Source organism: Rhea americana, unplaced genomic scaffold, assembly GCF_003343005.1.
Source record: "Rhea americana isolate MKP2758 unplaced genomic scaffold, rheAme1 scaffold_70, whole genome shotgun sequence".
NCBI lineage: Eukaryota > Metazoa > Chordata > Aves > Rheiformes > Rheidae > Rhea > Rhea americana.
The window spans coordinates 713,928-727,977 of record NW_028186868.1 but is presented as its reverse complement, the minus strand read 5'-3'; the positions used below and the strand labels follow the sequence as shown (position 1 = coordinate 727,977).

Genomic DNA, 14,050 nt, shown 5'->3' with positions numbered 1-14,050 from the left:
AGCATGTACTGCTTCTGAACCTATAACAATGCAAATTTTAGACTTAGGAAACCAATAAAGTGACTATGACCACAAAATGCCATTATGCATCCTGAGATCAAAAGGTTTTTGCTGAGATTCTAGACCTGAAAGGATGTTCCCCCCAAAAATGTGATTGACTGTCTAGCCCATCCATCAGTATCTGCATCCTTCCACATGAAGTCCTAGCAGGGCTGCACTCTWGCTTTCAGGTTTTATTTTCCTCCATTCGCCCTCTTGTGTCCATACACAGGCTTACAGTCAAGCTCCATCCCCTACCGAGCTAGGTGGAACCAGCAGTCACAAGACCACAAAGGTGGATTCCAAGCCAGTACACATACTTAACAGGAYAACAGACATTTTGGCAACATAATAACCATGACACAGACACACTACAATGTTTATCTTCCCATTTTATTTGTAAGTCCTCCACATATTCCAATTTTGATGGTCAGCCCCCCCCTCCAGCCTTAGCTAGTGAATGTGAAAAAAAATAATTGACTGAGAACAGTCAAACCATATTGGGCCTGACCTTGCTACTGGACTCAAATCAGAGAGCTGCAGGATGCAGCAATATTCTCTGATCCAAATTTTACATGCTTAGGTCTTTGCAAAACGTTGGATTAGCCCATCTCTATCAGTTGTTAAGTCACAACTTTTAACAGGGCAAACAAAACCTTTCAAAACAACATATTCAATCCTACTTGCATTTCCACARGACTTTGTGGAACACCTTCCTGTACTGAGTCAGTACAGCAGGTGATGTGATAAAGCAGAGATGGTGGGGGAAGAGGAGAGGACTGTGCCTCAAGCCTAGCTAGTTGTTTTCAACTGGGAGACCACTCCCAAGTTGGTATTTCTTACTCAGTTACCACAATACATGCAACAATGTAGACCACACATTGAACCCTCTACAAAAAGAGCAACCTCTCCCTGCCCAAATGGGCTATACCCTACCTTCCAGAGTACTTCTATATGCAGAAAGAGTACCAGACCCTCAGGTGTGGAGGCAGCAGATCTGGTTCATAGGCCCTCTTTGCTGAAGGAGGTGGTCTTGCAGCATAGYAATTAGTGACAACTCGAGCAGCCTGAAGTGCCACCACTGGAATCATCAGGCACAGTTTGTACCATATACAAAACCAGATTTTCTTTTCTTTTTTCTTTCTTTTTTTCTTTTTTTTTTCCCTCTTTCCTCATAAGAGCATCATATAAAAAAGGAGGTGGAAGCAGGGGGGGTATTCATTATATCTAGGAGTGGTTAAAGATAGGGACATCCTCAATTGCCTGTACTTCCAGAACAGGGATGTGATATCTGACCATCCTATAGAGTCCAAGAGGTGTGGGAAGATGATGATTCTAGTCAGTTTTGTGGAAGGCWTGGAGATATCAGTAGGTTTCTGCTGCCTTGTCAGTTCCTAGCCTTTAATAACAGCAATAGGTCTCAATTTAATGGCTTTCTTGCTGATGCCAGCTGCATGGCAGGTGTTTACCACATCTGTCACATTCTTATAAGACTCTGGTGCCTGGAAAGGAGGAAAAGGAGAAAGAAGGAAAAAGAAAAAAAGAGAAACAGAACTATAAACAACCAAGAGCAATAGAATGTAAGCTTTTGATATCCTTTCTTTTCTGTGTAAAAGYAGAACTACATATTAACTGAGGGTCTAGAAGTAAGGGGAAGAAAACTGAGAATCTCAGCAATTTTACATAGCTAAGAGGTCTGTCAGATGCTTGGCTTTAAAAGCAAGGTTCCATGATACTCCACAAAATGCTGATATTTTGGCTTAGTTTTTCTGGTATCTTCAGATAATCCAGCCCACCAGCAGGAGATAACACAGGCCTTAGTATCTGGCAGGAAGTCACTCCAAATATCTGCTTACAGGAGACAGCCTTAAAGATCTTCACAGTCTGTTTGTGACTGGAATAGGGCTTGGACTTTGGAGCTTCTGCCTCAAGCATTCTGACAAGGAAGCTTTTCTTGAATAGAGATTTTAACACAGTGAACATGTTCGTACAACACTAAAACCCATAAGAGCATAGTTATAAATGATTAGCTGGCTTCCACGAGTGAGGCTGTGAACAAAGACGACATTCTATGATTTTACTACAGAAGAACTAGGAGTCACAATATTCATGGTTTCCTAGTCATTCAAAGTTTTCTTCTTGAGGAAATATAGGAATTTGTCTTAAGAGAGCGATCTCTCATACACTGCTAATAAGTTATGGGACGGCTACAGTGTACAGTGAGTTTAAAGCTGGGAGAGCATCACATAAGAAGGAACTGAATCCACAAAACCTAACAGTTTTTGTGATGCTCTTTCATGAAGTCTTCCCAGTATGGAGAGTAAGTTATCCCTAGATAACCAAGAAAACCCAACCAAGCAAAACCACCAACACCACCAAAACCACAACATCCCCTCCCAAACCTGTCAAATACGCATTTTTTTTTTCAGCAGGATTTTGGGGACAGGGAAAACATGATATTAATTCCCAGAAAACAGGACAGCTCTTTAAAGAATCACAGAGCTGTACATTTAGCATACTAGTGATCTCAACACTGCCAAGAATCAAGTCTGAATCATCCAGCCAAGGTGCAAGACTCTGTTTCCCCTCTCAGATAAAGCATTAAAACTTACTTCTTCCATCACCAGTTTGGGAGAAGCAACACGGATGGCAATGCCCATGTCAGCCAGTTTGTCCAATACATCCTGGAAGTCCAAGTTACGTCGAGATTTGGCTCGAGACAGTGCACGGCCCTAGACAATAGTCTTAAGTTAGTTCTGCTTTTTGTAGCCATAGGGAAAAGTCAGAACTCTTTAGTGTTAAAGGAAAACAAAAACAAAACCTAACAGATRCATGCTAGAAGCTAAGCCATGTTCTCAACTGTCTTGAGTGAAATGAAAGAGCATATATCAGAACAACYACTAATGTAAAGTGACTGTATATGCTGACAAGGAGGTAGATTCCTGGGACAGAACCCCTAGAATATTCTTGGGTGAAGTTCAACACCTATTGCTACACTCAGCACATGCTCACAAAGTCAATTTACATTCAAAGCAAATGCAGAATGGTTTGAGGCACAAACACAAATAGTTTTAAGCCACAAAACGGGATATGAATTTAGACTTTAGGTGATGGTCTCCTGCATAACTGCACATCTGGTATGACGACTTGGAAAGTTCCACAGTCCTAACATACTAGTGTGCAAGTTTCTTTTTATCCAAATCACTTGTCAGACAATATTCACAGTCCAGAGTTTTACTGGAGCATTTGCTATCTATTTCTCTTCCTCRAACATCCTTGTCTCAGGCTATAAATAAGAGGGGAGACAACATTTTCTTCTTCTTCTTTTTTTTTTTTTTTTTTTTTTAATATAGGGCCTCAGGACATTCAGTCCTTCTTGTAAACTCAAATATCAGAATTTGGTAATAGGAGCTCATCCTCCAGATCTCCATCTTAATCTTTGCTTTATATAAGGAAGCATCCCATAATTTTATGCAGGAGTAGTCAAAACTAATCAGTAAGAGACAGACTTTCAGCCTACATTTCTCCTGGGCTAGGATTACTGTGGTAAGGTAACCACAGATGAACCTCGCACCAGATGACCCTTGAACAAACCTGTTCTTTGGATATCAATCCCAACCCMACCCCTTCCTGAAATGATTTAACTTACAGCTCCATGACAAGTAGTTCCGAAGGTCTCAGTCATGCCTTGCTCTGTGCCAGTAAGAACGTAGCTACAGGTACCCATAGTCCCACCAATCAGAACAGGCTGTCCAGTCAGCTGTGGATGCAAAATAGCCTTAACTAAACAAGCAGTCAATAAAACTCTTTCTTAATAAATACCTGAGGGGAACTGCATCTCTACAAAAAGGAGGTCAGGCTCACATATCCTCAGAGTATTCCTACTTGTCTTAGGTATCCAGTATCAAGGATTCTGGAGAACTAGCCACACTGAAGGATGCAGGCCAGCATAGGAARAGACTTGTGGCCAACAGAGAGACATGACAAATCACTGCAGCCTGCTCTAGTTATGAAACACTCCTTTGTTTGCAATCTTCCAGCTGTTCTGTATGTGTAGGAAGAGGGAGTCCTGTGTCCCAAAGACTTATACACAGATAAGCAGAACATTGCATCTTATTAGCGTTCCAATGCTATTAGTTCAAAACAGGAACACACAGCATTTAGATCTGTTAGCAATCCTAAAAGTGCCCATTCATCCAAAAGCCTTTTCTGATCTTTCTTCAACAGTTAAACTTACTTGATAATCAACAGCAATAAGTGGATGGTGAGGAGGGAAGGCCCTAGTTGATCCCTTCCTGTGCACCAGCAGTGTCCGCTCTTTTCCATCTACTACATGTTGCTCAACTTTGGCAATGTTGTGAGATACATCATAGATGACGTGCATATCAAGGTCATCTGGGGTTGTGTTGAAGACTTTAGCAAAGGCCTAAAGAGAGAGCAAACAGGGACTTAAAATATAAGAATATATGCTATGTAAATGAGGAAGATTTCTAATACTTTTAGGAATACAAAGARAAAAAAATTCTTGAAAGTATTTCTTACTGATAAACCAGTAACCTGAACACTTGATATTACAAATAAGAATCCTCAAGGAGATTCAGCCATGATGGAAGTGAATGCAGCACTGCTGAGGATCTTGGAACTGRGCTTCACTAAGCCATTTATCTGCCCATTGACAGTTGTAATGCTGGAATTTAATCAGGTATCAACTTCATGAATTTTTACAACTCTGAAAAGATGGGTTCAGCAGTGTGGAAACAATTTTATTGTATCCTCTTCTAGTTTGAGGCAGTATTTCTGAAAATGCCTTAGTGGCTTCTGAAAGTGCAATTCAGTGATGTTAAGAGGTTCTAGACTGATTACAACGACTGCAGCTTTCTGTAAGTCTGTCCAGTAAACAGCATAAAAAGCACAGAAGCAAAAATTATATTCAATATTACAACTACTGAGTTTTTCATGTGTCTAGGATAAAGCAGAACATCTCTACAAGCACCAGAATATTTGCAGAGAACTCTGCTCCTACCTGTCTTGTTAAGAAAGTCATAGAAGAGCGGTTGACCCATGCATAGTTCCCAGCAGCTGCCATTCCCTTAAGGTAATCCTGTCCTTCTGCAGAGGCAATTCTGGCACATGCCAGCTGGCGATCATTCACTATGATTTTGTCTCGTTTCATAGCTTTTTCCATAGCCACCAATGCATCTAGGAAATAAACATATTAAGTAGAAGTCACTTCTTAATACTGTTTCTGTCTATGCAATGAAACATGAATTTCTATTATTTAAAGCTGAACTCATCAGGCTGATGTTCAAACTTACTTTTGCATTTAAGAGGAAGCTGTAAGTATGTGGCAGAATCACATCAGCTGTTCACAAATAGGACACCTCAAGATCATTTTTAGAAAGAAAAGTTAAGGAGTTTGGGTGTACTTTTGGGAATTCTCTGCTTCAGCAAAAGCAGTTCACCTTAGTGATATGCTCTAACAATCTGAACACTTCATCTGGGTCTTAGAACAAGAAATGCAGATTTAATACCTTCTTGTGACCTAAGAATTTACAGACCCTTTTCCTTTTCTGCTGCAGGAATGCCTACCTTTGTTATAACAGAGATTAGGCCTTACCATCCTATGCAAGTATAGATAAAGAGAGCCCCTGACATAGGTTTAGTGAAAACCTCCATCCTCTCTTGATGTTAGAATAATTTAGCTTGGAAGGGACTTCTAGAAGTTACCAGGTCCAACCCCCACCCCTGCTCGAAGCATCTCTAAATAGATCAGGTTGCTCAGGGATTTGTTCAGTCATATTTTGAGCATCTCCACAGATGCATATTCTACAATATGCCTAAGCAACCTAACATTTGACCATCMTCATGGTTAAAAAATCAGGAACAAATAAATAAGAACTCTTTCATCTAAATGGAATTTCCTGCATCCCAATATGAGTCTGTCATCTCTTGTCCTGTCATCATGTGGATGAATGCCAGATCAATACTCTGCAAGACCAGAAACAAGTGACATATTGATTTTAAACTTTGCARTAAGAAGCTTTAAAATACACCCAAAAGCAAGCAAAACTCAAGTCAATCCCTGTCAAAGCAACTCAGATCCAGCAAATACACTGTATGAAACACTATTCAGTGCTGGAGTTTACTGTCAATGAAAACACCTCACTGAAGAGTTTGCCTCACTCCAAGTACCTACATGAGTCAGATCATACCTGTTGCAACTTGGTGACCCAAACCTCTGCTGCCGCTGTGGATCATCACACACACCTGCCCCTTGTGGTCAATGCCCATTTTCCTGGCAGCATATTCGTTGTAAATGTCATCCACAACCTGGATCTCAGCATAATGGTTTCCTGCTCCCAGGGTTCCCAGCTGGCAAACACAACRTATTGATGAGCATCAGTTAGCCAGCCTCTAGGAGTACATGGGAAAGCCACAGAAATGTGACGTAGGGCAAAACACTACAGCAAGGTTTTTAGTTTTAGAAAAGCTTTTCCAGGGGTGGTGGTGGGGAACATATAAACTGAAAGGAAATAGAAAATAGTAGCATCACCATGGTTCCCTTTGATCAGATTTCTAACTATTTTTATTGTTGGAACAAGACTGTCATCAATCTAAAGGACCAGTATCTACAGACTGTGATACTACTTTTTTGTAACTTGCACGTCACTGAGAGGAGGAACAGAGTATTGAGAAACCACCTTCAATTTGTATAGGCAAGGCAGACAGATATAGTCTTATATTTGCTTAGAACTCCAGGAAGAAGTTACAACATCCTGTTAATTAAGTTTTAAAACTTACCAGCAGATTAAAGCAAGGTATTTCATTTCCAAGTCTCATTTTTTTCAGTTGCATAAAAGACAATTACTTATTTGCAAGGAGAATGTGAAAATTGAGGATGTAAGATTATTTTCAGGTTAAAATGCTGTAAAACGCTTGCAGCATCATAATTCATAAACCTCAAGAAGTCACATAAAAAAACAGYAACAGTAGTATTAGTACAGCTATCTCAGAAGTGTTACAGCCTGAGCAAAAAGATACGATTTACAGAATTGGAATCCAATCCTCAAAACACATTCTAAAGTTCTGACTTAGTCACATTCAATCTAAAATCCTTACTTGCTCTGCTGTTTGCTCAGCCAGTTAAGAAGGAGAAAAGTTATAGAAAATTTTACTGTTTCTTTACAAAACGTTATTTGGATGGGGAAATGCCAGCAAATATGAATTCTAGTACCAAGTGTTAGCTGATGAAAAACTGATGGCCTCAGGGACCTTGGGTATATCCATATACTCTGTTCCAGTTCTGTCAAGACTTGCTSAGAACCACATCATCATTTCACCTCTCCTTTTCCCAGTAAGGCTAGACAGTTTCAAGATAAGATACAGTATTAGAGAACTACCTGCTATCTTGTACATATGAACYTTGTGAGCACTCACAATCCTCCTGAAACATAACATTACCTGAGGGAGGCCTCTTTTCTTTGCTCTTGAAGAAACTTTGTTGGGATCAGCCTGCAGCATTCTTCCATACTCCTCACAGTGCTCCTTGTCCTCTGCCCAGGCATAGCCTTCCCGGAGAGACCAGTCTACACCCATTTCTAGAGCCTCTTCCAAATCTCTGCAATTATCAAACACCCACATAAGCATTATCCTTGGATATATTCAAAAGTCAATCGGATTCGGCCCTGAGCAGTCTTATCTAACTTTGCAGTTGGGCCTATCTTGAGAATTAGCCATTCTTTAACCAGGGGCCTGAACCTGAACTGTTCCAATTTTATGATGGGTCCCCCAACTCCTCTAATAAAAACGTGTGGCTTCCTGCCACTTCATGTAACATCTACAAAGACATTAAGATGGAAAAAGCACTGAATAGATTATTACTTTTTCCTTTGTTCTGTGAGGGATACCTTGCTTTCTCTCTCTCACCCCTTTCCAAAAATAGCTCTATATTTAAGGAAGTTTAAGGGAAAGTGTGAACCTTTCAAGAAACCTTAGTTATTTTAGGGTTTTAAGTGAAGGAAGGAAACAYTGACTTCATGCTGTAACAATTATGCCAGTTCCCCTAGTGAAACATGCATGTGAACAGAATGGGAAAAGGTTTAGAATTTGTTTCTCTTTCTTGAAGTCTCCCATTGATGAATCTTTCACCAAAATAAACACCAGAGATATCCCCTCAGCTGACATGAAGTCATTCTCTTACTTGGCATTCATGGGGATGACACCCTTGGAACCAACACCAACAGGAATATGGTCAAACATAGCTTGGGCAAGCTGCTCCTTTACAGGCTGTACATCACTTTCATCCAAATTTGTACGTAGTAAGCGGACACCACAGTTGATGTCAAACCCGACACCGCCTAAAAGTGTAGAAAAAGTCACAATGTTAATAAAGAGTGTATGCTGATGGCAAGCATTTACTGCATTGATCTTCAATCGGTAAGCTTCCTGACAGGGAGTGTGTACTGAATGCTGGGATCTGATACCTTCTGTCTGACACAATACTGGAAATTAGGCAGAACAACTACACTAAGCTTAACATTAATAAGGCTATATGAAGCCCTCAGATTCCAGGACAGCCAAAAATGCAGTCCTGCAGAAAAAGTAAACCTGGATCTCTTAAAAAACTTATTTTTCAGTGTCTCCAGCAAATGCTCTACAAACACAGCTGTACAATTCAGAGCTTTCATGTTAAAAGTTGCTCCAGCAAGAAGACAAAAAAACMAAGACAAAAGAAAAGACACATCTATAGAGTAAATGGTTTACAGAAAGTAAATAGGCATTTCCTGTTTCCCTGCTTAAGGAAAGTGATTTGTGATGGAAATTCGAGCATAGCTACCTCAAATAAGAAGTTCCTAAATCAAGTCTCTGAATCAAGTCCCTGAAAATTATTCCAGTAAAAATTCAGAAAGGACTAAATAATAACTAATTAAAACCAGCAATAAATACTTACTAGGGATATTAAACTTCATTGTTCAGTAGTTAGGCCAATTCTTAGCATTAAAAGGAAAAAGAGTGACTGCACATGGCCTAGCATAGAAGATCAATTACACTATCTGATACTAACCAGCATCASAGAGGGGATACCAGACTAAGACCACCTTGGGTTTGAATTATGTACGAACACTGGAACTGCCTACAGAAACCTGAAACATGGCTATCAGCCACAACTACAAAAGCCTCTCCAGACATCAGTAATGAAAAACTGAAGTGTTTGTTAAAAAGAAAGAAATATTAAGGTAACATTTTTAATAAAGTGTAGAAATATTCTAAACAGAGGTTTTCAAATGTTGAAGAAAAGAACCAATTCTTTATCTGCCTAGCCAAACCCAAGTTCACTGCTTTGTGCCATCTCTTCATGACTGAGGACATCACAAGCCCAAGCTAGAATAACAAGGGCAACCCTGTCCGCAGTGTTTAGGTTTTTCAGGGCAACTAGTGGCTCCATAAAGAATAAGGTTCTGGGTGCAAGAATCTTAATGCTTCTGTATCTTTTTTTTGGCTCTGTACTGTAAATTCCTGGCATCCCAAGAAAATATTTAAGTCACCACAGACATTTCTCAGTGCAGATTAAGTCAGTCCTGAAGTAGCCTTACCTGGTGACACCACTGCTTCAGGATCATTCATATCRAAGGCAGCCATGTTGCCAATGGCAAACCCATAGCCTGAATGGACATCCGGAAGACCTATTGATCTCTGGAAGAGGACAAAGCACATTTTAAAGTCTTATGAAACTCGGTACTGCAGAGAGATTCATTTTAGTTATGCTCGACCTTGTGATGGTGGCTGTCACAGATAAGTATCCAAACTCCCACCATTAAAGGAGACATAATCAAGGGAACCAGAGAAAAGTTCTATTCTCTCTAAAGTAAACACCTAGTGAAGTCAGCTGAGCCCTGTCCTTAGCTGCATTGACCAGATTTCAAGAAACCTTAACAGGAGGTCAAATATCTAAAATGTAGGAAACTTAATGTCAAAGTGAATTTCAGCTTAGCTTTTCTCTGAATTCAGAATTCTTGTATTTAAAACCTACATAGGTAGCAGCTTATGGGTAGTGTGATGCAGAGTCGTAATAGTGAAGATAAAGTTGTCTTTATCAAGTTTATCTAGAGATACCTACAATGTTTAAACAGTGCAAATGTAACAAGAGCARCTGAATGTTATGGAATAAGATCATGTCAGCATTTTCCCGTTTTAGCTGTGTAACTGAGCACTGACCGAAGATTGCGCCCTGTAGGCAAAAAAAAGTCATGTAGCAGATAGGAGTCAAGTCATTTTATTTTGTAAAAGAATTATTTTTACTGATCCTTTTCATACTACTACATTAAAGAAAGTGCATGCTCCTACACAAAATACATGTAGCCTGGCAGACTGAGATTAATACACCACAAGCTCTTAAAAAATACTCAGAATACTGTCAGAAATTTGAACTTTTCAGATGTGTTACCTGTTTAATTGAGTATTAAAACAAAAGAATATTTTTCAGAGGATTACGCACTGAATTCTGCACTGATTCTGCCTCCCCTCATAATCCCAAAGGAATCTCTTGGTTCGAAACAGAGTGAAGACTGAAAATGAGATTATCACAACATTGTTCCTATGAACTACCAGCCAAAACACCAACTTTAACAGGTTAAAGTTATTCTCTCTTATCTCCTTTTTGGTTGATCATTATAATAAAATATTTTTAAATATTTTTAAATATTTTATTTAATATTTATTTTTAAATATTTTAAAACAGCATGACATGCAGCCTTTTACTGCAGCAAGAAATTCTGAAATTTTGCTCAAGTAACCAAACAGACAATAATAAAAAACTCTTCCGTTATTTTTTATTATACAAATAATATTAAATATGAAGAAGACTACTTCCACAGTGTATTTAGAGCTTCTTGAAAAGTGATCAAGTCTACTATGATGTTTCATTTCGAAAATGCATGGGGCAAAGGAATGGAGTGCTGAATACACAGGAAGACTCACTATCAACATCAGAATCATAGTGCAGACAAGATCAGATTAAAAGCAAGGACAAAAAATAGAAAGCTACCAAGCTAAAGCAAGCATTTAACATATACTCTGCCTCAAACTAGAATATACATACCAAGTACGGAGTATGCTCTAACAAAATCAATAACCCTAGTACTACACTTACTTTTCAGTGGGCTTTACCATAACTGTATCCTGGGCAAGCTCTTTCAAGGAAAAGAAAAMTGCCACTGAGCTTTTACCCGTAAATAACGGGAAAGCCTGTATTTCACAAGAAGGGTGACGGAATTAAGAAATGAGAACTCAAATGCACAGCAAGTTTCCCTGATAGTTTACCTCAGGCACATTAATGGTTCAAATTAAACTTGACAGGAGAAGAATCTAATTTAATCTCTACTGCATATAAATAAGAGAAGTGGAAGAGTGGCATCTCCTCAAGACCAAACAGCCTTAGCGAGAAACCTCTTGAGGCTATACATACTTTACAGTCTTTGTCAATATTAAATCATTACATATTCCAACAGACAGAGGGCCAAATGGAATCTTAGCTGCCTTTAAACATTTCTCCTGCCCAAGGAGAATTTCTAGGCTAAATTTTCTACAATGTACCCAGGATGCAGATCTGTTTTCAAAAAACTTCTAATGATTGAGAGCTTAGGAGGAAGTCAGCATTATACTCCTACCATCACATGCTGCAAACATGAGTATACCACAACTGAATAAAGAGCTCCTGTTAACACCAGGAAGAAATGAACACAATGGAGAAATTGAAGAATGAAAAGCTTTGAAAGCTAGGGAAAYACACAACAGAATATCATTTTTCTTCCTTCTTTTATTTAAATCTCATTTGCTCTGATTTCCAATTAATTTGAAGCACTTGAAATTGTTTAAAGGTAGGAAAAAAACATCTCAAGACATATATAAGCATAGAGTTAATAACATCAGGACCAAATAAACAAAGAAACTGGTCCTCTCCCCCTACAACCCCACCACTTTTCCTCTCCTCACTCCTCCATACCTTCCAGGTTAGCAGAGACAACTTAAGAACAGCATAGACTGTATGAGCTGTGGAAAAAGGATGGCTCAAGCAAAATAAACAGCATAAAGCAAAGCTCAAAAGCCTAAATATCAAACAGCAGTTGATGAAGTAAATAAATACTTCCACTTCTGCCAAATTAATTTTGCAAGCTGGTCTTGCAAACACTTCTTACTCAGATACAGGTTCCTAACGCAGAGTATGGACCAAAGCTCATTTCTGTACAGTTTACGTCACAAGACGATTCCTACATGGAAGGCAATAATCACTGGCAAACAAGAACAGAAAAACAGTATTTCTTTTAGAGCACCTACTCACATGAACAATGCCAGGTAATGCAGCCACATTCCCAATCTGTTTCATAGCAGGCAAAAAGCCACCTGCACCTGGAAAAAAAAAAAAAAAGAAAAGAAAAAAAGTTGAAGGATTACATAAAAGACTGCTGATTTACCCCACAGGGATCACCAAAGCCAGCGAAGCATTTTCTAAACAGCTGGCTCCAAATACTGGCAAATTGCTAGCCGGGTTAAAAAAAAAAAAAAAAACAAAAAACAAACAAAAAAAAAAAAAAAACAAAAAAAAACAAAGGAAAGGGCCAACCAACGCTACCCACAGCCCGCAATTCCGTTAAGTGGGAGAGTTCTCCCCCGGCCGCCCCCTCCTCCGCCCGGGGCGGAGGGCCCGGGCCCGCTCCCCGCCGCCGCACGCACCTCCGCCGCGGCAGGCGTTGCGCAGCTCCTCGAACATCAGCTTCTCCAGCGGGTCGTTCACGTAGAAGACGCCTTCCACCTGCGGGCACAGCGGGGACAGCCGGCCCGTCAGCCCGGGCACCGCGCACCCCCCCCCGCGGGCCCCTGTTCAGCCCGCCCCCACCCCGCCACGCACGCACATGCATGTTGGGCACGAAGCCCTTCTTGATCCGCCAGCAGTTCTTGTCGAGCTTGTCCAGGTACTGCAGCTCATCGTTGTAGCTGCGGCTCATGGCGGCGCCGGCCCCGTGTCGAGGGGCTCCTGCCGCCAGCACCCGGCCAAGGCGGGGGTGGGGGAAGCGAAGCGAACCAAGCCGCGCCGACGGGGGCCGCCGAGGGCCACGCCGCCTCCGGAGCGGAAGTAGCKGACAGAAGCCGCTGAGGATCAAACCTCCTTCGCTGGGCTCCGGGGGCGGGGGAAGCAGCGGCGGCTCCGCCCCGCGCTGCCGGCGCCGGGCGCCGCGGCCTGGCGGGGCTGTGCAACGGCCGCGCCCGCGGCTTTAGCTGTGCAATGAAAACAGTTTCTCAGGTYAGCCCGGCTGCCTGTGCCTTGAGGCCTCAGAGGCAGCCCCTCGTTTGGCAGGGGCTGCGTTCCGCTCCCCTCTCCGCCCTCCGAGGGCACGGACACCCCGTCGCTCCCTCAGCTCAGGCAGCAGCCAAAGCTGAAGGAGAGACAAGATGCAGCGCGGCAGAGCCCGGAGCCCCTCGACCTTGGCGGGGACGCAGAGTCAAGCTCTTTCCCAGCCCAGGGCGAGGGGGCCGGTACCCACTGGGTGGGGGCAGGAAGGGGAGCACTGCCTCTGGCCTCCCTGCCTCTTGCCTTGTGGATAAGGACCGGTTTTGACCTGGACCTGCTCGGCTGCGGGATTGAGGGGGAAACAGTCTACCCACCGACAGTCACCACGTTCGGCAGGAAGTATTTAAGATTGTTGCGGTAGGAAGAGAAGCTTAACTGGAGTGTCTGCGCTAGCCGCATTTTAACAATGCATTTTTCCTTTGCTTGAAAACAAACAAAACCCCCAAATAAGCACACCTTTCTGGAAATGTATAAACAAGATTTTATTTTGAAGAGAGGCATTAACCTTACAAAAAGAAAAAACCCACAGCTTTGCATCGCTAAAAAAAGAAAAAACACCACTCAGAATAAATAATGCCAAATGTGTCATATGTTTCCTCTGAGCCTCTGCTTGATACCACTCTTGCACAGCCTTAAGCTTTCCATCAGCRTCCTTTGGGCTTTCCC

General features: G+C 41.4%; 1 protein-coding gene across 1 annotated transcript; it reads right to left on the bottom strand.

Moving 5' to 3' along the window:
- Positions 1–414: 414 nt before the first annotated feature.
- Positions 415–13,178, bottom strand: RTCB (RNA 2',3'-cyclic phosphate and 5'-OH ligase). The gene is made up of 12 exons (XM_085321635.1): positions 12,948–13,178; positions 12,769–12,847; positions 12,377–12,444; positions 9,633–9,732; positions 8,240–8,396; positions 7,501–7,657; positions 6,252–6,411; positions 5,063–5,238; positions 4,277–4,465; positions 3,689–3,799; positions 2,652–2,771; positions 415–1,541 (listed from the first exon to the last, which is right to left on the bottom strand). The coding sequence occupies exons 1-12, from the start codon at positions 13,038–13,040 to the stop codon at positions 1,434–1,436; spliced, it is 1,518 nt and encodes a 505-aa protein (XP_085177761.1). The 5' UTR covers positions 13,041–13,178; the 3' UTR covers positions 415–1,433.
- Positions 13,179–14,050: the final 872 nt, after the last annotated feature.